This window comes from Amphimedon queenslandica, unplaced genomic scaffold, assembly GCF_000090795.2.
Source record: "Amphimedon queenslandica unplaced genomic scaffold, v1.1 AMPQUscaffold_13460, whole genome shotgun sequence".
NCBI lineage: Eukaryota > Metazoa > Porifera > Demospongiae > Haplosclerida > Niphatidae > Amphimedon > Amphimedon queenslandica.
Window position 1 is genome coordinate 195,820 of NW_003546304.1, and position 25,688 is coordinate 221,507.

General features: G+C 36.4%; 9 protein-coding genes and 2 long non-coding RNA genes across 12 annotated transcripts in view; 1 reads left to right on the forward strand and 10 right to left on the reverse strand.

Moving 5' to 3' along the window:
* The window catches only part of LOC100635812 (dynein intermediate chain 2, ciliary-like), a 4,281-nt gene extending 3,261 nt beyond the window's left edge, over window positions 1-1,020 (reverse strand). The window contains 6 exon segments of the mRNA XM_019994907.1: window positions 1-42; window positions 44-112; window positions 241-383; window positions 482-577; window positions 649-762; window positions 836-1,020. The exon segment at window positions 1-42 is cut by the window's left edge and continues 64 nt beyond it. Of these exon segments, the coding sequence (XP_019850466.1) occupies window positions 1-42; window positions 44-112; window positions 241-383; window positions 482-577; window positions 649-762; window positions 836-919 (548 nt within the window). The 5' untranslated portion in view covers window positions 920-1,020.
* A 26-nt stretch (window positions 1,021-1,046) lies between these two features.
* LOC100633040 (3-mercaptopyruvate sulfurtransferase-like) lies at window positions 1,047-3,657 on the forward strand. The gene is made up of 7 exons (XM_003385478.3): window positions 1,047-1,146; window positions 1,601-1,752; window positions 2,636-2,728; window positions 2,779-2,964; window positions 3,140-3,299; window positions 3,355-3,476; window positions 3,522-3,657. Exons 1-7 carry the CDS (start codon window positions 1,062-1,064, stop codon window positions 3,597-3,599), a joined length of 876 nt encoding a protein of 291 aa, XP_003385526.1. The 5' UTR covers window positions 1,047-1,061; the 3' UTR covers window positions 3,600-3,657.
* LOC100635940 (sulfotransferase 1C4-like) lies at window positions 3,570-5,377 on the reverse strand. Its single transcript, XM_019994909.1, has 3 exons — window positions 4,916-5,377; window positions 4,484-4,751; window positions 3,570-3,991 (listed from the first exon to the last, which is right to left on the reverse strand). The coding sequence occupies exons 1-3, from the start codon at window positions 5,171-5,173 to the stop codon at window positions 3,651-3,653; spliced, it is 867 nt and encodes a 288-aa protein (XP_019850468.1). The 5' UTR covers window positions 5,174-5,377; the 3' UTR covers window positions 3,570-3,650.
* A 1,017-nt stretch (window positions 5,378-6,394) lies between these two features.
* LOC100633167 (uncharacterized) lies at window positions 6,395-8,725 on the reverse strand. Of its 2 annotated transcripts, XM_003385500.3 has the most exons (7): window positions 8,474-8,725; window positions 8,317-8,375; window positions 7,987-8,261; window positions 7,210-7,933; window positions 7,105-7,163; window positions 6,771-7,060; window positions 6,395-6,639 (listed from the first exon to the last, which is right to left on the reverse strand). In XM_003385500.3, exons 4-7 carry the CDS (start codon window positions 7,426-7,428, stop codon window positions 6,521-6,523), a joined length of 687 nt encoding a protein of 228 aa, XP_003385548.3. In that variant the 5' UTR covers window positions 7,429-7,933; window positions 7,987-8,261; window positions 8,317-8,375; window positions 8,474-8,725; the 3' UTR covers window positions 6,395-6,520. The 2 variants fall into 2 exon arrangements, with proteins under 2 accessions (XP_003385548.3, XP_003385527.1); XM_003385479.3 differs by lacking the exons at window positions 6,395-6,639; window positions 6,771-7,060; window positions 7,105-7,163 and having other exon boundaries at window positions 7,710-7,933; window positions 8,474-8,722.
* Window positions 8,726-8,791: 66 nt separating this feature from the next.
* LOC100636195 (endonuclease III-like protein 1) lies at window positions 8,792-12,479 on the reverse strand. The gene is made up of 7 exons (XM_003385501.3): window positions 12,301-12,479; window positions 11,856-11,913; window positions 10,736-10,883; window positions 9,541-9,711; window positions 9,319-9,402; window positions 9,085-9,266; window positions 8,792-9,035 (listed from the first exon to the last, which is right to left on the reverse strand). Exons 1-7 carry the CDS (start codon window positions 12,434-12,436, stop codon window positions 8,909-8,911), a joined length of 906 nt encoding a protein of 301 aa, XP_003385549.2. The 5' UTR covers window positions 12,437-12,479; the 3' UTR covers window positions 8,792-8,908.
* Window positions 12,480-12,558: 79 nt separating this feature from the next.
* LOC109580100 (uncharacterized) lies at window positions 12,559-13,554 on the reverse strand. The gene is made up of 3 exons (XM_003385480.3): window positions 13,318-13,554; window positions 13,119-13,177; window positions 12,559-13,057 (listed from the first exon to the last, which is right to left on the reverse strand). The coding sequence occupies exons 1-3, from the start codon at window positions 13,531-13,533 to the stop codon at window positions 12,667-12,669; spliced, it is 666 nt and encodes a 221-aa protein (XP_003385528.1). The 5' UTR covers window positions 13,534-13,554; the 3' UTR covers window positions 12,559-12,666.
* An 808-nt stretch (window positions 13,555-14,362) lies between these two features.
* On the reverse strand, window positions 14,363-18,271 carry LOC100633548 (adenylate cyclase type 7-like). Its single transcript, XM_003385482.3, has 7 exons — window positions 18,053-18,271; window positions 17,820-17,877; window positions 17,010-17,156; window positions 16,806-16,895; window positions 16,513-16,639; window positions 15,441-15,565; window positions 14,363-14,842 (listed from the first exon to the last, which is right to left on the reverse strand). The coding sequence occupies exons 3-7, from the start codon at window positions 17,118-17,120 to the stop codon at window positions 14,696-14,698; spliced, it is 600 nt and encodes a 199-aa protein (XP_003385530.1). The 5' UTR covers window positions 17,121-17,156; window positions 17,820-17,877; window positions 18,053-18,271; the 3' UTR covers window positions 14,363-14,695.
* A 151-nt stretch (window positions 18,272-18,422) lies between these two features.
* LOC109581127 (uncharacterized) lies at window positions 18,423-19,190 on the reverse strand. Its single transcript, XR_002184523.1, has 2 exons — window positions 18,898-19,190; window positions 18,423-18,569 (listed from the first exon to the last, which is right to left on the reverse strand). It is a non-coding gene; the product is annotated as an uncharacterized LOC109581127 (long non-coding RNA).
* A 784-nt stretch (window positions 19,191-19,974) lies between these two features.
* Window positions 19,975-20,506, reverse strand: LOC109581128 (uncharacterized). Its single transcript, XR_002184524.1, has 2 exons — window positions 20,228-20,506; window positions 19,975-20,178 (listed from the first exon to the last, which is right to left on the reverse strand). It is a non-coding gene; the product is annotated as an uncharacterized LOC109581128 (long non-coding RNA).
* A 2,747-nt stretch (window positions 20,507-23,253) lies between these two features.
* Window positions 23,254-24,413, reverse strand: LOC100633674 (uncharacterized). Its single transcript, XM_003385483.3, has 3 exons — window positions 24,169-24,413; window positions 23,955-24,013; window positions 23,254-23,897 (listed from the first exon to the last, which is right to left on the reverse strand). Exons 1-3 carry the CDS (start codon window positions 24,382-24,384, stop codon window positions 23,723-23,725), a joined length of 450 nt encoding a protein of 149 aa, XP_003385531.1. The 5' UTR covers window positions 24,385-24,413; the 3' UTR covers window positions 23,254-23,722.
* Window positions 24,414-25,081: 668 nt separating this feature from the next.
* Window positions 25,082-25,688, reverse strand: part of LOC100636322 (adenylate cyclase type 2-like) — a 12,582-nt gene continuing 11,975 nt past the window's right edge. Inside the window, exon 26 of the mRNA XM_019994910.1 lies at window positions 25,082-25,596. Coding sequence (XP_019850469.1) covers window positions 25,450-25,596 — 147 coding nt within the window. The 3' untranslated portion in view covers window positions 25,082-25,449. The remainder of the gene's footprint in view (window positions 25,597-25,688) is intronic.

Here is a 25,688-nt window from a genome sequence, read left to right on the forward strand (position 1 = left end):
TCTGAAATATTAAAGTAAGTGATCATTATTAGACTCTCATCACTTACCATCACCACCTTCTTGTTTGGAGAGCTGTCTCTGTGCTTCATCAGAATCTTTATGAAGGAGGTTACTGAGAGAGAAAGAGAGAGAGGGGGGAAGTATCCATTATAATAATAAGACTAAAATTAATAAAACATTATAACTACAAATCTCTAAATCATTATCATTGATATACATTATAGTATGAATTATCAGTACCTGTCCAGTGTGAAATGGATGGCCATTTGATCAATGGATACAATAGGTTTAAAGGATTGCTCCTTGTGACTAAACCTGATGATGTTTGATGGAGCATGTGGATTATTAGCTGTTAATACACGAGTAAACTCCTCCTTCAACTCCTACAGCAAAATAACCATGAATTTGACTAGAAAATGCTTATTTCTCAATACTGATAAAAATTTTAATATTATTTTGTACATGAAAGATTCACCAGTACCTGTTCACTCAGCTCAAGTTGATCGTCAGGCTTGACTAGCTGTGGAGCAGTCATCCATTCATCATGACCTTCATCACCTTCTCTAATATCATCATCCTACACAACACAGTAACACACAATAGTACATATATATAGATTGGTATAGACTCTCTCCCTCTCTATCTTACTCTTCTCCTGGGTCCTCTTGATGGAGCATGAAGGCGTCCCTTCGAGTCCAATTGTGTACGGCTACCAATATAACTCTGTGAAATACGACGGACACTAGGATTCTGAAGAGCAGGCTACATATAATGAGAAAATTATCATTATCATTTTTACATGTGTTATACACTGTACAAGTACAACTGTACCAACCTTTGATTTATCCTGCAATTGCTGCTGCTTGTCTTTCTGGCCTTTCCCTCCTCCTTTTGCTTTCCCTTTTCCACCAGTACTCATCTTTTTCTCTCTTTTTTTACAAAGTTTCAGCTGGGCCTGAGCTTCCCTTATTATTTATTATAAGTGGTTGTCAAGGTAACAAAGTGACCACACCCACAAAACATGGCGTCTAGATAATAATAAGCCACCGCCTACTTATAACATGGCGGTATCTCCACTCGTGTCGACGGTTTGGCTACGAGAGCGTCTCCTCAATGGAATAAAAGCCAGTCTGAGAATAGTTGATGGTGAGTCCATTATCATGTAATCAGTTAGAAAGAGAGAATTACTATTAGTCTGTATCGTCCGACTCAAAAGTACCGTGATCAATTCACATTATATATATGTAATTATACTAGTCAGGCGGGCCTGACCCTATTATATATAATATCAATGATTATCCATGGTGGCCTCGATGCTGGCAGATCAATCTAATGCTTCTATTACATGTATATCCAGGAATGATCAGCAAATTGATTCAGCCATTAAGTTTTTGACATGATTAGTCCACACCCCCAATAAAAATTAATTATTGTTTTAGACTTCTTTATTGTTAACATAATAAAGAGCTTTTGTAGGCAAATAATCAAGCTGCCTAATTTGGCAGTTTCATTACTGTGTCTTTTATACTGAGGTTTTCTTAATAATCTCCCAATCACAAAATTAAATGTTCAACCAAACCATCCCTTTATTATGCACTAGGATCATTAGGAGGACGGAGCGCATTGGAAGAGTATAAGGAGAGAAGGATAGGAGAGGCTGTGTTCATTGACATTGATGAATTGTCAGATCAGAATAATGAATTACCTCATATGCTTCCATCAGCAAACCAGTTCAGTCATCATGTTGGAAAGGTATGCAAAGTTGGCCATGGTTTTCAACAAAACACAAGTCCTAGTACAGTGAATTTTGCTAAAAATGAAAAGAAAAGAATTTTTCAGTTTTATAATTTTTTCTAGTGCATATACATGTACTTAAGTTACCGTATAGCTGGTTTATTTCGTGGCCTCAAATTTTTGCTGCTTAAATTTTCATTAGAATTAATTTTAGTGCCTTGCTAAATTTTTGTTAATATTTAATTGGTTATAATAAAATTTAGTGGAATTAATTTTAGTGGATTTGAGCCTGCACGAAAATTAATTCCACACGAAATAAACCAGCTATACGGTATGTAGTAAGTTTGAGCTGATTTTAATTAAAATTGGATTTTTTATGAATTTTTTAAGTTGCTCCAAAATCAGGCCAATGTCCCTGTACTATAGTACAGGAGCTTTAGCTGAATTTCATCAAAAATGAAAAGGAGAAAATTTGTCATTTCTATAATTTCTTCTGATGCATATACATGTACTTAAGTTGCATAGAAAGTTTGAGCTGACTCCGATCAAAATTGGATTTTTTATGAATTTTTAAAGCTGCTCCAAAATTGGGCCAAAGTCCCTGTATTTTATTTAGCCAAATTTTGTCAAGAATCAAAGAGAGAAAATTCTCCATTAATTTTTTCTAATACATATTATACATGTCTTTATGTTGTGATGAAATTTGAACTGATTCCAGTTAAAATTTGATTTTTGAGAAAAAATTATGGTTGCTCTAATAATTATAATGTACAATGAAGTTATTGGCTCAAAAGCTACACTCTATGAGAGTGCATGCTTTGCATGTGCTCTACTTGTACATGCCATCATGCACAAACCTTTCCTCATAGAACTTGATATATTATGCATCTCTGATATACAGTTAGGCATATCAAACGATAGTCATGTGATCATTTATGATAACAATGAAACATTTGGAATGTTTTCAGCTGCAAGGCTGTGGTGGATGTTTAAAGTAAGCCTCCCAATGCTTGTACATCCAATTTACTAATTTATATCTTATAGGCATTTGGGCATAAGAATGTATCTATCCTTGATGGTGGATTGCCAAGATGGTTGTCTGATGGTTTACCAGTAGAGGAAAGCACAGTCCCAGACACAAAGAAGCTGTCATATCATGCCAAGATACAATCTCACATCATTAGGAGCATGAAGGATGTGGAGAAAGCAATCAGAGATGGAGACATACAGGTAATTATTTATCATGAAGAATTACAGTATACCGGTATAGCATTGTTTTTTGAGCCAGGCATACACTGGCAACATGTTGCTGGCAACATTTGTGGTTATTTTGATCTTGTAAGCAACATGTTGCCAAGTATATGCTTGGCTTTAGTGTCATACTTTATTAATATTATCTGTATAGGTTGTGGATGCTAGGAGCAATGAAAGATTTGATGGTGTTGCACCCGAGCCCCGCCCCGGACTCTGCAGTGGTCACATGATAGGCTCCATCAATTTACCTTTTTATAACCTCTTTGATAAGAATAGTAAAACATTCGCCAGTAAAAATACTATTGAACAAGGTACAGTATATGCAGCTCTGTTTTACATGTTATTATGTACATACTGTGTTAATAGAGTTTCTTAAAGCTGGTGTTGATATTAATAAGCCAATCATTGCTACCTGTGGCAGTGGAATAACTGCCTGCTGGATAGCATTTGCTGCTTATCTATTGGGTAAAGAAATACCAGTCTATGATGTAAGAACAGATGCTACTATTAGCATTTAATACTGTCTCTTTTAGGGCTCATGGACAGAGTATGCTCAATATGGTCCTACTGATACTATCAAGTTAGGAGTATCCAGTAATACCTCCAGTTAAAAAACAATTATTTAAAATAAATTTATTATTTTCACAATCCTTAAAAAAATTTCATTCGTATCTTAATTCTAGTCCACTGCCTGCCATTCTTTTAGCATACTCTGCATCAAGTCTTGCTGATTGCTCATCACTGAAGTGGTTCTTCCAATCACCAACGATCCCTTTACGTAGGAATGGAGTAGAGTTTTTTGTGATCTTAGCCTTTATTGATGAGAGAGAGTCAGGGTTTGCTGAAGGGTCAGATCTCATGTTCTCGAATGTGCTCTGTTCAGTTATTCTATCAATGACTGACTCATCGAGACTGTAGCCCATGAACTGTGATATAGACTTCACAGTTCCTCTAAGATCAGCCTTCATGTCTTCATACTTTAAAAATAAAATATTCTCAGCATCTATAGTCAATAATAATTAAAATAATATAAATATTATGATAGACGTATTATGGAATTCAAAAGTGCTGCGTTATTGACATACCTTTGCAGTGGCGGTGGAACGAATGTCAGAGAAGGGGGGCTGAGGGTGCACGAAGTGTGCCACGATTTTGACCACACCCACTTTTAGCATCGCAAAGTGGGTGTTTCCTTCAATATTTCATATTGAAAATGGTGGTTATGGTGCTGTGATCGACTCAACACCCGAAGCAGAACTAAGCCTGTAGTTACTAGCTAAAAGGCTGTTTTTACATTCAAAGGCTCAGTTACTCCAGTTACCATTGCTAATAAGTCTGATATAATTGTTTTATTACTGATCAACTGGGGGGGGGGGGGCTAAGCCCCCCTTTTGTGAAAGCTAGGGGGCTTTAGCTCCCCTGGTTCCACCGCCTATGTACCTTTATGTGTATTATGACAGATGTAATAAACTTTATTGCTGCATTATTGACATACCTTTGTGTGCTAACCATCCTAAAACATGATCAAACCATGACCCAAAGTCAACTTCTCCTTTTAGAAAAAGCTCGAAGTAATCATTCCAGTCACCAGTGAAATGGTACGTGGAGTCATTGTAACGTTTCGTGTGATGATAGAAGGACACGGCCACATCTTTAGGATTCCGAATAACATAAATATATTTGGCAACAGAATCAGCAGGAGTTCCCCTAGCAACCATGTGATATGGCAAGTGGCATTTAAAGGAACGAGGAGATGGCAGACTCTATGTAAACATTAATAATAGTAAACAATTAACAACAGTATTTCAAGTATTAGAATTTAAAAATATTCATTTTAAAATTCTAACATACAGCTACACATAGATCTATATATTATAATTGATTGCTTTAACTTTACAAAAAGGATAATAATAATTATGTAGCTTACCAGTGTCACATCTTTTGATTTTTCTAGCCATGGGATACTATTGGTAACATGGGTTTCTTCCTGTCCTCTGGGTAAGCCTCTTATCAGTGACACTACTTGTTGAGTCCATGTTGTCCCAGACTTTGGATATGTAACTATTAACACATCATCAGAGTATAACTGAAATCCACCTTCAATAAGCTCAGCCACCCAATTAGCATCCACTGCAGGAGAAAGAGGAAAGCCATTGTAGTACTTCAAAGTTGGCAAGGCAGACATCCAAGTATAGCACCCACCTTATCAGTTACCACACCCTGGCACCCATTAAACACTTCACTAATAATTCTTTTAAACTGTGTAATTCTTAACTGTAACTGTTTAATTCTTAACTGCTTAATTCTTAACTGTGTAAAATCAATAATTATAACAAAAGCTTATTAGTCAATTGTTTCTTATTTCCATTTGAAACTTGTAATCTTTATCTCATCTGTAAAGAAAAAAGAAGAGATGTTCATGGAGTAGCATCTCGTGCTTCAATAATAACACACAACACGATGTCCTTAAAAATGGAAAGCCATTGCAATGAAGATCAGGCACAAATAAGTGGCAAGGGAGTAGAAAGAGGATAATATGTCAAAGCAACAGCTTATAATTACTACCATAAAAAATAACGTATCAATTATCAAATGGAGTAACGTATCAATTATCAAATGGAGTAGCTACAACCCACAATGCAGCCACACATAATGGAACAGAGTCAACAGACACACTGGCAGCAAGCCAACCACACATACTACCAATACCAAATATGGTATACTCACCTTCATAAACCCAATGTCTTCAGCATGCTCCCTGAAACATCTTCTACACAAATTCAGACCATATTTACGAATGAGGCCGTGACTATTCTTACAACGACGGCTACAAACAAGACGATAGAAACAACAAATAAAGTTTGGCAAAAGGCAGATTACACATTCTACTATGGCCACCTTTAAACTCGTTAAATTACAAGCTACAGCATTGGTAGTTTAAAACTCTACACAAACCAGCATATTCACTGGGATAAGTAAATAGTAAGGCTAAGTAAGCATATAGGGCTCCCTTCCCCACAAGTAGAAACTGACTATCAAACGAAAGAATTAACCCCAAAATTAAAAATTCAACATTTATAATAGATCTGCCCCTCTTTATATTCATACCACTGCCTTGATCCTTGTCCATATTTCTTAGGATGACTATTCCATACATTTGTGTGACCCATCTTGTCTGAAAAGAAGCCTTTCACAGTTCACACGTGCTTATATTTTACGACTGAGCATGCGTGATTCAGTTATTAACTATACGTGTCTTCAATCGATCAATCATGAGCCCATAGATGCTACAAAACCATGATGAGCCATGCGCCAGGGCCATACAAGGCTACAAGGGCCATACAAGGCTGCAAGGGCCATAAAAGGCTACAAGTGCCATACTAGGCATTTAAGACTGTAGATTGTATTAGTTTGAAATGCGGATGAAATCTATTATTTTAATGAAAAAAAATCAACAAAAATACGAAACAAAATCCATAAATATCTAGCAGCTAGCTATGTATTAAAGTTAATTTCAATTTAGTCAGGCAATTCAAAAAATTGCAGCAATTAAGATAAAAATAAAGGTGATGATTGCAAAATTTGCAACTGAGAAAGCACTAGATGTAGGTGCTTCTGTGCTTGGTGGAGCTGCTGTTGGACATGTCTCATCTATAATGAAATGAAATGTATTGTAAGCCTATAGTTATATGCACAAAGCATGCAGTGTACTATAAGCTAGAAAATATATTATCAATGGGTCAACATGCTGCATGCACAGAAAACTATATCTCATGACTGACTTGCAGGGCAGAGGCAAATTTGTTTAGAAAAGACACCACGCATTGTATGTCGTGTCAAACCAGAAGCAGCTTCATCACTCATCATAGAAGGAAACATGCTCACACTCCCTCCATATGCCCAAAGGACATATCGGCACTGAGTCAAGTCAAGGTCTTGTGTATCATCAGGACTATCAATAGGTCGTGTAAAGGAGATTGTGAGCATATCATTATATCTACTAGTTGATGTGTAAATAAAATTTTGTTCTGTATCATATATTGGTCCAACAGAACGAGTACCATTATTCCATCTAGAATACATAAATAAACCAAGAAATTTTTGTATTCTACAAACCTGTCCTCAACAAAACTATCTGTCCCATTGTCAGCTCCAATAGCAACATCAGTGATTGGCTGTGTAGTATAGAAAAATCAACAATAGTTAAAATTTTATGCATACCATAAATCTGTCTTCTGAAAAGCCAACAGCAACCCAAGTGTTCGCATCAGTGTTAACAGACACATTGAAGTCTACAAGAGAACGATTATTATCACGTATCATCCATGACACGGAATATGTTCCCATAGACAGTTCCCCTTTACAAGTGCAGTTGCTAACCAAAGCATTGGTTGCTACGAAAAAAACTGTCAAAAAGGCTAAAACTAATAGACCTTGCATGGTTGCTGGATGACTGAGTGAACGTATCTCTTTGCAGCGCCATTTATATACGCATTGTGGGCGTGGAAAATTACGTGTGAGCCACTTATGCGATAATTAATTATTTCAAGATTATTTGGATCCCTACCCCTTCTCACTGCAGCATATGCTTCTGCCTATAATAGTGCTAGTGCAATGTAGGAGCCATTTTTTGCTGTCAACTCACACATGATTGCATGCATAACTCGCATATGATTGTGCATGTACCACATAGTACAACTGAAGGCTAACATGTTAAACAATTCAAATTAATTTTATTATTAATTTATTATTTGAAAATTCTACAGTTGTTAAAACAAAACTTAAACTAAAAACTAATTGTTTCCGTGTGTATGCAGCATTGTCGTGATGAAGCAACTGCAGGCTTAAAATATTACGAAAAATTAAAAGATACTACCCCCAGCAGCCAAGAGTACTGCTACAATCATCATGGCCAAAGAAACAACAGCTGCAACGCTTGCTCCACCTGCAAACAGAATTCAACACATATACCCTGTATAACCTTATACTTTGACTCACTTGTGCACAGGCAAAGCTGATTTTGAAAGACACCTCTATTAGAATGGCCCCCAAGAGCAGTTACATTGCCATTCTCAAAGGTGGTTGTACCTCCAAAAGCCCAAAGAACATTACGGCATTCAGTAAGATTTTCATCTCTACCACTAATATCAGGACTGATAAGTGGTTTGGTAAAACTAATAGTAAGCCTATCGCCACTCCTTGTTGTTGAAGTATCCATAATATTCTGCATAGGATCAAGTGATGGTCCAGCTACCCGGCTTTGACCATTCCACCTATAATAATCATAATAATAAACATTTAGCATAGCCTATAATGGATGCTCCTCACCTGTCTTGTACAAACCGGTTAGTTCCATCATCAGCCCCAATAATGACATCAGTATCAGGCTATAATGAGAAAGGAAAAGAATTATAGTTGAAGCAATTTTTGAAAGTCCACAACTGACTCAACACATAAAATTACCCCGGTTCTTATAATAATTTACCATTAATCGATCCTCAGAAAATCCAACTGCAACCCATCTGTTAGCTGCTGTATTCACTTGGACAGTGCAGTCAACATAATCAAAATTTGACTGGACTGACCAGGTGAAAACGTAGGAGCCAGCACTATCAGTGAACTGACCCTCGCGAGAGCAATCCTGGGCTGAAGCTGCAGTCAAGAAACAAAAAATCACAGCAGAAATCAGAGCAATCATGGTGGGTGAAGTGTGAAATGTCCTTACACGGAATACGCACCTCCATGTTATATGAGCGACGTTTATGGGCGGAGTTGCTAAATACGTAGCATTTATCACCGTGAGTAATAATGATTACTTTTTACAAATGATTACTTTTTATCTATGTAGAAATAATGCATGGCTAGTGTCATAATTGGTATTAAGCAATAATTGGTTATTACTGATGAGCAGTTAACATGATTATTTTTTAGAGAGACTTGAAGGACATATCGACTTGTTTAGACATTCACTGCATTTCGGGCGTAGTGGGAGACAAATCTGTTGACCAAAACCGACCAGAAGCAAATTAGCAGAGCTCCATTCAGACCTACAATATCATTAACATAATAACTGCACATAATAAATGCATCACTAACTGAGGCAGCCACTCCTCCAGTCCCTTTCTTGTATCCTCCGGGGTCTTGGTTGGTTTTTTGACCCACTTCAAACGATTTGCAATTCTGTGTACGTGTGTATCTACACCAATTCCAGTCACATTTCCCCATGCTATGTCCATACATAGGTGAGCCATCTTTGGTCCAACGCCAGGGAGTGCCATCTACACATGAAATACGAGTCTATTCATTAGTGACATGTTAAGTCCTGCTCACAAGTCCTTCAAGAGACTCCGGTATATCACCGTTATGCTTTTCCTTTAAAATCTGAGCAGTCTTCTTTAGATATTGTGCTTTTCTCTACATGAATAAGCTAATGATAAATATTGTTATTATAATTAACTATTATTATTATTATAACAAAAGTGGGAGCACTATTGTTGCCATTATTATTATTATTATTATTATTATTATTATTATTATTATTATTATTATTACTCTGTAGAATCCGACTGGAAATATAAGCTGTTCCAGTTTGTCTTGCTTGATGTCTATCAATCCTTCAATGGTGAGCCCGTACTCTTGGAGATTAGACATTGCTTTAGCTGTGACACCATCCTTAGTCTGACTGGAAAGCATAAGAGACACAAGAACCTCAAAACGTTTTACCTTTGAAATAAATAAACATGAATTAATAATAATATTACCTTAAGCCTACTATTTTTAGCGTCTACTAAATTTAGCTATATTAGCGAGAGCTTTAAACCGCTAAATTAAATAGACGCCAAAATAATTATTATTCATTATAACGGTTATTATTTATAGTTAATTTGGTTAGAAACGCTATAATTAGTAAGGCTAAACATGACTTTTGCTGATTTCGCTAAAATTATTAGACGCAAATAATAGTAGGCTTAAGGTACTTATGACTGTAAAGCAACACAAAACAAAACTGCATGGGAAACCCTACAAAAAACAATAATTAATGATCCTGGGTATTCAATGACAGCCAATTAGAGACTAGCTTGGTCTGCATGCTCATGCCAGATGTGACACAAATTAGTCACAGTTTGTGAGATGACCAACGACTGTAAACAATTCATATACATAAATATAATATTATATACCATAAGGCTATCAAATATTGACATTCTCTATAATCAATTGATTGTACTGCTAGTAACCACAGAGTCATGCAAGGTCTATGGTTCTGGCGTCTAGCCATATATGAGAAGGAAGATAGCCAACATATCACAAACAATTAATATAAACATGGAGATGATTATCTCAACCATCAAATCAAATTTATCGCCAAATTTAATAAAGTGTTGTAGTACTGATAATGAATGGTCTACTACTCATTCTTATTCGGGATACATAATAGAAACCACTAAACCATGTGACACGTAGGGATGGGAGAAATATACTTGCATTAGAGAATCTATTCATTTTGTGAACATCAGTACCATTTACATGTAAATGTCAAACTCTCATTGCTCAATGAATATAAACGTTAGCATTTTTTTCAGAGACATTCACCCACAAACTAACATATACAAAATAAATGAGGATCAGCATTACAATCAAAATTAATAATTGCATTCCTTCATAAGGGGCAGGCTAGAACTAGCCCAATAATGTGTATCAATAATAATAATAACAACATTAATAGAATTATCATGCATACACGTACATGAGGTAGTTTAGATTCCGGGAGTGAAGCTGCTCCTACGTCATCCACTGGTGCATCACGAGAGGACCTCATTATCTTAATATTCTCAAACTGCTCTCTCCAATTGAGAGGCTCCCAATAAGGCAAACCAGCTTCCCTTATCTGACCACTACATAGTAAATAGATGCAAGTAAACAGTACTACTATTGATAAGAATGAGACACACTTATGGAGTTTCAAAGGGCTATAGTTTATTAGTAGTGAGATCATTATAAAGCAAGGTACATGTATGTGTATGTGTACATACATATGCTGTAGCTTCCTAATAAAGTGTATGTATTTTTCATTTAATATATTCCATCAATCAACAGGAATTATCTGTTATATCCTTTTCATAGTTACTGCTATTAGTGCCAACTGATTCTCAAAGGGAGACTAATTGATGCTTGCTTTAATAATGATATTTCTGTAACAAGTCATTAGCAATGTGAGTGCAAAGGATGCATCAGATGAGAAACCTTAAAATACAAAGAATTTTGAATGCTAGCACAAATTGACAGCTATTCTGACACCCCTGAAGGCCTGAACTAATGACACTGGTCAAAAGAGACAGGATAGAAGAGAGACAAGGGGTGTCTATATGGTACAAACTATTACTATTTTTTATTTTATTGTACATGGTATAATAGGGATTATACAGGACAAACAGCTCTCAGTATTGATGCCATAAATACCTCCACCTCCTTATAATAAATAATCACTACTTCAGTAGTTAGTGTCTTCTGGTGGGTTCTCTTTATTACTCTCCTGTTCTATTTTGGTCAAAAACTACTAAGAGTCATATGTAATCTCCTATATCAAATGAGGGAGCACTTTATTTTGTGGAATGTTGCTTTTGGTGGGATACAAACTCGTAGGAATGTCAGTCATCCACTCCTTTTACATGCCTACGTCTATAGCTCATTACACTTCAGTTAACTTATGAGTTGTGTACAACACCACACACATACATATGTACATGTACATTAATCCTATCAATTAATCTAATTTCATAAGTGCACGTAACATTAAAATATCATTGATGCATCATATAAACATGGACACATTCTGCCTACAACAGCATTTCTTTAGTTTAACTTGCCCCGTGTGTCTCTCTTCTGGCTTTTCTCTCTTCACAGGAGGAGGATCACTGACTCTCTCTATATAATACAATACACTAAATGTCTGCAATCCCTTATATACATTATCAAGCAAGATATTAAGCTGGGCATCCATTAGGCTTGCTACATGTGATGTGGGGTACCATATAGTTCCCTAGTCTCGCGTAGCCAGACCCATCCCCCTTTTTGACATTTGTCCAAATGTCAAAAAGGGGGATGGGTCTGGCTACGCGAGACTAATAGTTCCCATGTTGCCAACATTGGGCCAACAAGTTGCGACAGCGGCAAAAATTGGACTACAAGTTGCCAGGACCATTTCCAACATAGTTGCCTAGTAGGTGCCCAGCTTAAGTTGAGTATTGCAACCCAACTAGTTTGATCAGGCCAGCCAGGCACGCCCTAATGTCACACCCAGTACTCACTCACTTTTCCTAATAACGGTCTTTACCACTTTGTTATCATCTTCCTCCTCCTCTTCTTCATCCTTTTGGGTCTCCTTTGGTCTTTTACTCGTACTACTAGGAGCAGCACGGGCTCTTGACATTGAACGAAGAGAGTACATTACAACATGTTACATCACGTGGACTTGTAGGCGGAGAAATAATACTAATTAATTAGATCTAGTCTCGCCGATGCTTTGCTGCAAAAGCTCTTAGCATATCTATGGCATTATGCACATCTTGGTTCTTAACTTTAACAAAACATTAAATTTAGCAAAAGTATTAACTAATAAAATCAAACAAAAATCATGGATAATCACATGACACTACATACTTATCTATTCTAGTTAGTTCAAAAAATTGCAGCAATAAAGATAAATATAAAAGTAAGAACTGCGACATTTGCAACTGAAGCAGCACTAGATGTTGGTGTCTCTGTTGGTGTTGGTGTCTCTGTTGGTGTTGGTGTTGCACATAGGCAAAGCTGATTTGGAAAGACACCTCTATTAGAATGGCCCCCAAGAGCAGTTACATCACCATTCTCAAAGGTGGTTGTACCTCCAAAAGCCCAAAGGACATAACGGCATACATCAAGATTTTCATCTCTACCACTAGTATCAGGACTGACAAGTGGTCTGGTGAACATAATAGTAAGCCTATTGCCATCCCTAATTGTTGAAGTATCCATAATATTCTGCATAGGATCAAGTGATGGTCCAGCTCTTCGGTCTGCACCATTCCACCTATAATATAATCATAATCATACATATTTAGCATAGCCCATTATAGCCCGCTGCTCCTCACCTGTCATCTACAAATTCGTCAGTTCCATCATTAGCACCAATAATGACATCAGTATCAGGCTAATAAGAAAAGCAAAAAATAGTTGATATACTTTCTGTTTAGTTGAACAAAGTAACTTTGATTCTACAACTACAGTAAACATTGCACCATGCACATCAACTAAAATACTGAATTAGCTTCATTATAATATTTAATTTACCATGATTTGATTTTCAGAGAATCCAACTGCAACCCATGTGTTATTTGCTGTATTCACAGAGACATTGCAGTCAACATACATTCCATTTGATTGCAATGACCACGAGAATACATAGTAGCCAGCAGCAGCAGTGAACTGACCTTCAGTAGAGCAAGTTTGCTGGGCCAAGGCTGAGGTCAAGAAACAAAAAATCACGGCAGAAATTAGAGTAATCATGATGGAACTGTGATAAATAAGGGTACAATCTCTCTTTTTATACTTAATGGTACATTCGTGGGCAGGGCTTAGCTATTTTAGGCAAGGCATGACTCAAATTAGTGAACAGTATGACAAGTGACTAATGATCCAATATGACCTATACCACAGCTATGATCTAATTACACTAGTAATCAGTCACGCACACAGTCACATGATTTAGCTATACAAGATCTTGATTCAGCTAAATCAAGAATGAGGAATGACTGTAATTACGTACTAGGAGTTGATTTGACTATCTTAATTATTAAATCAAAATGATGCACAGTAGCATCCAAACAATGATTAACAAACTAAGGAAGGTCTCTAGTGCATCACAAGAGAACTTTACTTGTATTGCATCTGTTTACTGATCAGAAAGGAAATTAACTGCCCACCCACATAGTGATTGACAGTTTTTGAATATTAAGATACTAAAAAACATTTAAATGCAACAAATCTAGTAATGTAATTACACTTGACTTAATCTTCTAAAACTCCAATTTAGAGTTTTAGAATATTAAGTCAATGTATAATTACATTACAGCAATTAGGTGAGCCAGTGACCTTTTAGGGTCACTACTAGTCTCACTAGCCAGACTCTAATTTACCAAATAATACCGGTAAATTAGAGTCTGGCTAGCAAGACTAGGTCACTACAGCAAAGCAAGCAAAGCAAGTCATATCATGCTGTGTACAGACATGAATGCACACTAAGTATAGATCTATAATCACTATTGAATGCAGGACAATCCATCCTACATGATCCCAGTTTTAAGAGTAATACATTACAAAAGTATAAATATCATAATTATGGCTTTAGAGTGCATTCAATAAAATAAGGAAAAAATTATAATTGTTGGTACTCTTGAATATAACTTTTAAATGTGTACAAGGGAGGGAGGGAGAGTGAGTGAAAAAGAACAAAAAAGAGAGAGAGAGAAAGGAAAAAACTAACTTGTCATGTACATCTGAACAACAACAACAACATAATAATAATAACAATAATAAACAAATATTATGTACTTAATACTATTATTAGCAATAGCTGATTAAAACTCAGGAGAGAAAAGCATAAGGACTCATATGCTTGATATGTGATTCAGTAGTCAATTAGAATATATCATTATTACTATTATTATCATTATTGTTGATCTTTTATAATTCTTCCTTTGTCAGTTCCAATGACATAGAATGTTGTCATTTCTCCTTTCCCTTTGACGAATACCTTGCCTTGCTCTTCTAGCTCAAAGCCGGCATCGCGAAGGATGGCTCCAGTTTGCTCTGTGACCTGTGAAGTAAACATGAAGCTAGTGCAATATCATGTATAATTGTATAGTACAACCAATAATCTACTACGAGGCTGGACATATATACAAGAGATGATACCATGTCTGGTCATAACAAGATTACAAGTATACAAAATATTGATTAGATAAGGTAGCTCTTCTACTACGTAAATGTCGTCTTTGTTATAGATAAACGACAGATGTTGAGGGTTACTGGATATACACGAGGATGTTAGTTGATTTAGAAGCCGAGGATGTTAGTTGATTTAGAAGCCGAGGCGAAGTCAAGGCTTCTAAATCAACTAACATCTGATTGTATATCCAGTAACACGAAACAGCTGTAGTTTATCTGGTTTGTACTACAGTGTGTGGGTGTATGATAGGCACTGTCGTCTAGCTACCAGAATTGGCAGTTAGATGATGGCTTCTAACTAAGGGCTGTGATCTACACTATATAAACTCGTGGCGGTGCCTTTGATACACCCACACACTGTAGTACAAGTTACGCTTCTATCTTTCCATCTCTTATCTTCCCTTTCTTTATCACTGATTCTTTCTCTCCTCTTTACAAACTAGTACTAGCATATATTCCTTCCTTACTTGTATTCTTCCAGGTTTACCAGTGGAGTCGATTCTGCTAGCTACATTCACAGTATTGCCCCATATATCATACTGTGGCTTGTGAGCACCAATCACTCCAGCAACAACCGGTCCATGATTAATACCTAATGTAATAATACACACAAATCGCATTGGAATTAATCTACTAGAAATTAGTTATGATAATTACAAACCCTATAACTAGTTATGTGACACCAGTCAAACTAAAAAGATTATTCAATTAAATCAATGTACACTAGTTAGCATATAAATCACTGATTCACATACTTATGCTTATTAAACCTATAGCCAGCCCTAATCATATCAACTGTTGACAGTGAGAACTACAATCCAATGTACTAGTACACAATAACAGGCAGTGACACAATAATATCTACATAGAGTATATATACACTCAAAAAGTTTTAATACAAAATGTTATATGGATGACACCCACAGTAAATCAGTGATTGATTTGTAATTACCGTAGGTTGGGATATATTTGCGGCTGCAATTATTAGCGGTCATAAAAAAATTTCAATTAAAAACCATAGAAACCAAGGTGTTATTATAATTGAAAACGGCGCGATAGTGAAGAAAAGCACCTTGCTGCAGTGTTCTTAAGCTGTTGTTCTTCTTGTGTCACTAAGCCTTGGGCTCTTTGGAGCTGCTTTACCGGTTCTTTTCAGAACTAATGCCTCGCCGTATTTTGGGACTCTCCAAACATTCTAGTTAGTGTTCATTGACTTGGGCGTGGTTTATTATCACCAGCACGAGAATCAGCAACAATTTGCAGCAAAGAGGCTGAAAGAGCTCTGAGGTAGCGGTCCATACAAGAAGTTAACAGATAGAGAAGGACTCGCTATTGGTGAATGGCTCCACTATAGCTGCTAAAGAACAGATGAATAGCTGAACACTAAACACGTGGTCTTATTGTCATAGCAACGCTCTAACAGTTTCCATGGTTTTTAATTGAATTTTTTATGACCGCGAATAATTGCAGCCGCGAATATATCCCGACCTACGGTATACAGAAAACTGGCCATACACTATAGTGTGTGCTCTCTCTCACCTATTCTTAGTTGAAAGTCATTGAAAGAGTGCCTGTTGATGAGGTCCAGTTTCTTGATCAGTTCAACAGCAAACAAACACAAATGAACCACAGGATGATTCTTACTAGTCTTATTATTAGTGTCAACCTAAATATATACAATATATAACTATTATTGTAAGTACAATATACAGGAGCCCCGTTAAAATCCAGTCATTTATATGCAATCTAAATTAAATCAAGTAATCAAGAGTACACATAAGTATTCTTGATTAAATGTACATGCATTTTAATGTACTGGTAAAGGTGCTTACTTTCCTTTGATTGAGTCCAGTGGCTGCCATGTAAGTAGAACCGATCGTCTTTATCTTTTCAACGCTGCTAAACTTTGGCTTATTCAATACCTAAACAAAATTAATCAATACAATAATAGTAATTCACGCCCTCTTGGCCCATTTTCCCTTTGTCTTTTTTATCCTTCTCTCCCTCCCTCACTCTATCTCTATTTATGTTTTTACTTCATCAAAATCTGATATTATTTTGTTGAGCAGTCTCAGGCACTCTTTTCCATCATCGTTGATTGATGATTCGCTATAAAAGTCCCAAAAGCTCAGGATAGACGCAAACATGACACATATCTCATCGTATTCCTCAAAATAAAGCTCCTAAAAATAATGACATTAATAATTAATTAAGTTATAAATAATAATTGTGTTACATTCTTGTCCTGTCCAACATTAATAATTTTTTTTAATAAATATAATTTTAAAAATAAATATGGTACAATAATATTTATTAGTGTTAAAATCCATCACTACTTAGTATTTGTACTTTTAGCTAGATCTAAGGGATTGAAGGTATCAGTGTCTCTAAAATCAGAGGTTAATTATGTTAAGAGTAATTAATAAGCCAGTATAAATACTTCCACTTCCTTATAATAAATAATCACTACTTCAGTAGTTAGTGTCTTCTGGTAGGTTCTCTTTGTTACTATTTTGGTCGAAAACTACTAAGAGTCATAGGTAATCTCCTACATGTATATCAAATGAGGGAGCACTTTATTTTGTGGAACGTTGCCTTTGGTGTGATACAAACTCGTAGGAATGTCAGTCGTCGACTCAGTTAACATGCTTACGTCTGCAAGAGCTCATTAAGCTTCAGTTAACTTATGAGTTGTGTACAACACCACACACATACATATGTACATGTACATTAATCCTATCAATTAATCCAATTTAATAAGTGCATGAACATAAAAATAATTGTTGATGTATCATATAAACATGGACACATTCTGCCTACAACAGTATTTCTATAGTTTAACTTGCCCCGTGTGTTTCTCTTCTGGCTTCTCTCTCTTCACAGGAGGAGGATCACTGACTCTCTCTATATAAATTAATACAATACAGCGGCATCAAAAGTTGGACTACAAGTTGCCAGGACCATTTCCAACATAGTTGCCTAGTAGATGCCCATCTTAAGTTAAGTATTGCAACCCAGCTAGTTTGATCAGGCCAAGCTAGCTAGGCACGCCCTAGTGACACACCCAGTACCCATTCACTTTTCCTAATAACGGTCTTTTCCACTTGGCTATCATCTTCCTCCTCCTCCTCTTCATCCTTTTGGGTCTCCTTTGGTCTTTCACTGGTACTACTAGAAGCAGTACGGGCTCTTGACATTGAACGAAGAGAGTACATTACAACATGCTACATCACGTGGACTTGTAGGCGGAGAAATAATAATTGGGGCGAGCATAAGCGAGCCCCACTCAGGCGAAGTCTCCCTCCCTCTGTATGTATGTATGCATAGATATTATTGGGGCGAGCATAAGCTCGCCCCACTCAGGCGAAGTCTCCCTCCCTCCCTCCATAGATACTATATATACCAAGTGGATACAAAACAGGATGTGCCTATGCTCTTTTCGCCGGATGTGACGTTTTTCCTAGATACGCTTAGCAACCAAAATGGTGGCAAAATCAATAATTATAAAAAACTTCATAAAAATCTATATTTCTTCTGAAAAGAGTCAGTACAAGAAACAACAGACAATTTAGCTTCATTGGTTTCATATTCATACCCTATTTGATCATCAAAAAAATAATATTATAATAATAGTTTTATCATTCTAATATGGTATATCACAATGACATTAAGTAACTTTTTTGAAGAAACATAGCTTTAAAATAATTATGAAAATATACAAACCGTACAAAAGGCATGTACGTAGACTCATACAAAATTATACCTCTTCAAATAGCATAGTTTTCCAGAAAAGGTGTTTACAAAACAGACCATAAACAAACTAAAAAAGGTATATATTTATATTTTATAAAACTGCAGTGGAAAGCTAGTAGTTACAGACCATGTAACACAATAATATCCTTCTTCTACCCAAATAACACTTACTAACTCTGCCCCAGATTGGAGAAAAGGTGTTTAAAGTCAGAACTATAGGCCGCCATGTTTTACAGCACAACGAGATCCAGTGATCAAGCAAACAAGGATTCAGCAGGTCATTCGAGCTAATAGAGACTTCATAATACTTACTTCAACTCAGCAAAGTAGTAACTTGACCAATAACCCAAAACTTCGAGAAACAAGGTCACTAGAGGCTACGCTAGAGCGAAAAGAGCATAGGCATACTGCTCGTGACGTCACCAATATAATTTCATGTACAATCTACTTCCTGTTTCGCATCCTCTTGGTTGGGGCGAGCATAAGCGAGCCCCACTCAGGCGAAGTCTCCCTCCCTCCCTCCGTATGTATGTATGTACGTACGTCTCCAGTCACGCCTATTCTGGTCACACCCCATGTGTGCACAATATCTATTTAAAAATCAATGATCTAATGCGGTAGCATTCTAATGAAATATTTTCATTGATGTGGGTGTGGTTGCAATGAAATTAAAATGGCACCTACCTTAGCCAATCTTACTTGCAGCAACATAGGACTGATCTCTTGTCAAGACACTTCATCAGCAGAGAAAATTCAAGAAAACACACATAAATCTTCAAGTTTTTATTAATTATGGTTGAATGACAGAATATAAAAGCACTTCAAATGGCTCATCAGAGAAAAGAGAGTCTAAAAGTACTGTGCTTGAAAATATCATAGTAAAAATTAAATTATACTTATTAAAGTTACAACTGAGATTCTTCACTGCTAATAAAGAGAGAAGAGCAAGCTATAAAATTTCCTTGCATGCAAGTCACAAGTTCTGAGCTCAGTGCTCTGCATGTGTATCATTCAATTTACAATTTGACAACAACATTAGCCTTTGTGACATCTAAACATTGTATATTGCCATGCTAGCTTGTGCTCGCCCCTTCACATAGGCGGCTGCAGGATTTGACTGCTAGTCGGGCATGGGTGTGGCACAGGAAATGGGTTGGGCGCGCGAAGCGCGCCGCGATTTTGGCCACACCCTCTTTTGCGCACCCTTTTTAGCGCAATTTTTTGGTAGCGAAGGTTATTGTAATAAAGTAGTGGGTGGTGTAGCTCCAACACTGACTTCTGTAGTGGTAATAGTACTAGTAGTAGTATTAGTAGAGGAAGTAGAAGAATAGGGTGATGGAGAATGAGCAACAATTGACTGTACATCAACTGTAGCTGTAAAAACTGTAGCTGTATCAACCACAAGAGTAGACTGAGACTCATGATCATCAACTGATTCAGCAAGAGACTGACCTAAAGAATATGAGATAATCTGTATTATTGACTTCTATACTGTACTTACTAGGTTCACTTTGTAAACTGTTGTTCCTTTTTAGCAGGCTTGTTCACAAAGGACATAGTGAAGCTAGTCCAGGCTTTTAGACATTGCAACTGACAAGAAAAGAACACTGAAATAGCACTAAATAATGAAATGACTATGCTTTCTAGTGTTGCTGTGGTGGCCCACTGTGATTGGCACCAAAGTCTTACCACCTCCTCCTTTATTTAGTCTCTCTTCATCACCTTGTTATCAGCCTGCCATTTATGCATTCATAATTATAAGATTTTCATAAAAAATTGAAATTATTGGGGCGAGCATAAGCGAGCCCCACTCAGGCGAAGTCTCCCTCCCTCCCTCCGTATGTATGTACGTACGTCTCCAGTCACGCCTATTCTGGTCACACCCCATGTGTGCACAATATCTATTTAAAAAATCAATGATCTAATGCGGTAGCATTCTAATGAAATATTTTCATTGATGTGGGTGTGGTTGCAATGAAATTAAAATGGCACCTACCTTAGCCAATCTTACTTGCAGCAACATAGGACTGATCTCTTGTCAAGACACTTCATCAGCAGAGAAAATTCAAGAAAACACACATAAATCTTCAAGTTTTTATTAATTATGGTTGAATGACAGAATATAAAAGCACTTCAAATGGCTCATCAGAGAAAAGAGAGTCTAAAAGCACTGTGCTTGAAAATATCATAGTAAAAATTAAATTATACTTATTAAAGTTACAACTGAGATTCTTCACTGCTAATAAAGCTAGAAGAGCAAGCTATAAAATTTCCTTTCATGCATGCAAGTCACAAGTTCTGAGCTGCTCTGCATGTGTCAGTATCATTCAAGTTACAATTTGACAACATTAGCCTTTGTGACATCTAAACATTGTATATTGCCATGCTAGCTTGAGCTCGCCCCTTCAATGTTCTACATTCGCCTAGTAATTGCAATAACTGTTATTAACTATTTGGGGCGAGCATAAGCTCGCCCCACTCAGGCGAAGTCTCCCTCCCTCCCTCCGTATGTATGTATGTATGTACGTACGTCTCCAGTCACGCCTATTCTGGTCACACCCATGTGTGCACAATATCTATTTAAAAATCAATGATCTAATGCGGTAGCATTCTAATGAAATATTTTCATTGATGTGGGTGTGGTTGCAATGAAATTAAAATGGCACCTACCTTAGCCAATCTTACTTGCAGCAACATAGGACTGATCTCTTGTCAAGACACTTCATCAGCAGAGAAAATTCAAGAAAACACACATAAATCTTCAAGTTTTTATTAATTATGGTTGAATGACAGAATATAAAAGCACTTCAAATGGCTCATCAGAGAAAAGAGAGTCTAAAAGTACTGTGCTTGAAAATATCATAGTAAAAATTAAATTATACTTATTAAAGTTACAACTGAGATTCTTCACTGCTAATAAAGCTAGAAGAGCAAGCTATAAAATGTCCTTTCATGCATGCAAGTCACAAGTTCTGAGCTGCTCTGCATGTGTATCACTCAAGTTACAATTTGACAACAACATTAGCCTTTGTGACATCTAAACATTGTATATTGCCATGCTAGCTTGTGCTCGCCCCTTCAATGTTCTACATTCGCCTAGTAGACTACGTAAGATATTATTGGGGCGAGCATAAGCTCGCCCCACTCAGGCGAAGTCTCCCTCCCTCCCTCCGTATGTATGTATGTATGTATGTATGTATGTACGTACGTCTCCAGTCACGCCTATTCTGGTCACGCCTATTCTGGTCACGCCTATTCTGGTCACACCCCATGTGTGCACAATATCTATTTAAAAATCAATGATCTAATGCGGTAGCATTCTAATGAAATATTTTCATTGATGTGGGTGTGGTTGCAATGAAATTAAAATGGCACCTACCTTAGCCAATCTTACTTGCAGCAACATAGGACTGATCTCTTGTCAAGACACTTCATCAGCAGAGAAAATTCAAGAAAACACCCATAAATCTTCAAGTTTTTATTAATTATGGTTGAATGACAGAATATAAAAGCACTTCAAATGGCTCATCAGAGAAAAGAGAGTCTAAAAGTACTGTGCTTGAAAATATCATAGTAAAAATTAAATTATACTTATTAAAGTTACAACTGAGATTCTTCACTGCTAATAAAGTTAGAAGAGCAAGCTATAAAATTTCCTTGCATGCAAGTCACAAGTTCTGAGCTGCTCTGCATGTGTATCATTCAATTTACAATTTGACAACAACATTAGCCTTTGTGACATCTAAACATTGTATATTGCCATGCTAGCTTGTGCTCGCCCCTTCAATGTTCTACATTCGCCTAGTAGACTACGTAAGATATTATAGGTTACGTAGTCTATAATATCTATGATGTATGTACGTACGTCTCCAGTCACGCCTATTCTGGTCACACCCATGTGTGCACAACTCTCTATTTAAAAATCAACAATGATCTAATGCGGTAGCATTCTAATGAAATATTTTCATTGATGTGGGTGTGGTACTGTGACTGCAATGAAATAAAAATGGCGCCTACCTTAGCCAATCTTACTTGCAGCAACATAAGACTGATCTGTTGTCAAGACACTTCACCAGCAGAGAAAATTTAAGAAAACTCACACAAATCTTTCAAGTTTTTATTAATTATGGTTGAATAACAGAATAAAGCACTTCAAATGGCTTATCAGAGAAAAGAAAGTCTTAACTGTGCTTAAAAATATTATAGTAAAAATTAAATTATACTTATTAAAGTTACAACTGAGATTCTTCACTGCTAATAAAGCTAGAAGAGCAAGCTATAAAATTTCCTTTCATGCATGCAAGTCACAAGTTCTGAGCTGCTCTGCAATGTGTATCATTTACAATTTGACAACAACATTAGCCTTTGTGACATCTAAACATTGTATATTGCCATGCTAGCTTGTGCTCGCCCCTTCAATGTTCTACATTCGCCTAGTTAGATCATTATTAGAGTTAAAACTCTATTAATTTACTATGGTCTCGCCCACGCTTTGCAAAGCTCTCAGCATTATGCAGCACATCTTAATTTTAAACTTTAAACAAAACATTAAATTTAGCAAAATATGAACTGTTAAAATCAAACAAAAATCATGGATAATCACATGACACTACACTCTTATCTATTCTAGTTTAATAGTTCAAAAAATTGTAGCAATAAAGATAAATATAGAAGTAAGAACTGCGACATTTATAACTGAGGCGGCACTAGATGTAGTTTCTGGTGTCTCTTCTGGTGTTGCTGATGGTATCACTGTTGCTGATGGTGTCTCTGTTGCTGCTGGTATCTCTGTTGCTGCTGGTGTCTCTGTTGCTGTTGATGTCGCTGTTGGTGTTGCTGATGGTGTCACTGTTGTTGCTGTTGGTGTCATTGTTGGCGTTGCTGTTGTTGATGCAATTGTGCATAGGCAAAGCTGATCCGCAAAGATACCTCTATTAGAATGGTCCCCAAGAGCAGTTACACTGCCATTCACAAAAGTGGTTGTACCTCCAAAAGCTCAAAGGACGTTACGGCATACATCAAGATTTTCATCTCTACCACTAGTATCAGGACTGACAAGTGGTCTGGTAAAACTTATGGTAAGCCTATTGCCATCCCTCATTGATGAAGTATTCATAATATTCTGCATAGGATCAAGTGATGGTCCAGCTGCCCGGTTTTGACTATTCCACCTATAATATAATATAATCATACATGTTTAGCATAGCCCATTATAGCCTACTCCTCACCTGTCTTCTACAAATTCGTCAGTTCCATCATTAGCACCAATAATGACATCAGTATCAGGCTAATAAGAAGAGCAAAAAATAGCTGATATATACTTTCTGTTTAGTTGAACAAAGTAACTTTGATCCTACAGCTACAGGAAACATTGCACCCATGCACATGATATAGCACATCAACTAAAATATTGAATTAGCTTCATTATAATATTCAATTTACCATGGCTCGATTTTCAGAGAATCCAACTGCAACCCATCTGTTATCTGCTGTATTCACAGACACATTGCAGTCAACATACATTCCATTTGATTGCAATGACCACGAGAATACATAGGAGCCAGCACTATCAGTGAACTGACCTTCGCTAGAGCAACCTTGCTGGGCCAAGGCTGAGGTCAGGAAACAAAAAATCACGGCAGAAATTAGAGCAATCATGATGGAACTGTGATAAATGAAAGTACAATCTCTCTTTTTATACTTAATGATACATTTGTGGGCAGGGCTTAGCTATTTTAGGCATGGAATGACTCATTATAAGTGAACAGTATGACAAGTGACTAATGAGCAAGTATGACCTATACCACAAGTTGTATCAATCATCAATTAATAATTGATGATCTAATTATAGTAATCATAGTCATCACACGGTCATATGATTTAACTCCACACCTAAAGATCTTGATTCAGCTAAATCAAGAATGAGGAATGACTGTAATTACGTACTAGCAGTTGATTTGACTATCTTAATCATTAAATCAAAATGATGCACAGTAGCATCCAAACAATGATTAACAAAACTAAGCAAGGTCTCTAGTGCATCATGAGAGAACTTTACTTGTATTGCATCTGTTCACTGATCAGAAAGGAAATTAACTGCCTAAATTACGATTGACAGTTTTTGAATATTAAGATACTAAAAAACATTTAAATGCAACAAGTCTAGTAATGTAATTACACTTGACTTAATATTCTAAAACTCCGATTAGGTGAGCCAGTGTCCTTTCAGAATCACTACAGCAAAGTAAGTTATATCATGCTGTATACATGCATATACACTACTGGCAGTAAGTATATAATTACTATTGAATGAAAAACCACACTGGACAATCCATCCTACATGATCCCACTTTTAAAGTAATACATTACAAAAGTATAAATATCATAATTATGGCTTTAGAGTGCATTCAATAAAATAAGGAAAAAATTATAATTGTTGGTACTCTTGAATATAACTTTTAAATGTGTACAAGGGAGGGAGGGAGAGAAGAACAAAAAAGAGAAAGAGAGAGAGAGAGAGAAAGGAAAAAACTAACTTGTCATGTACATCTGAACAACAACAACAACAACATAACAATAATAACAATAATAAACAAATATTATGTACTATACTATTATTAGCAATAGCTGATTAAAACTCAGGAGAGAAAAGCATAGAGAACCATATGCTTAATATGTGATTCAGTAGTCAATTAGAATATATCATTATTACTATTATTATCATTATTGTTGATCTTTTATAATTTTTCCTTTGTCAGTTCCAATGACATAGAATGTTGTCATTTCTCCTTTCCCTTTGACGAATACCTTGCCTCGCTCTTCTAGCTCAAAGCCGGCATCGCGAAGGATGGCTCCAGTTTGCTCTGTGACCTGTGAAGTAAACACAAAAGCCAGTGCAATGAGGCTGGACATACATACAAGAGATGATACTATGTCTAGTCATAAACAGATTACTAGGAGTA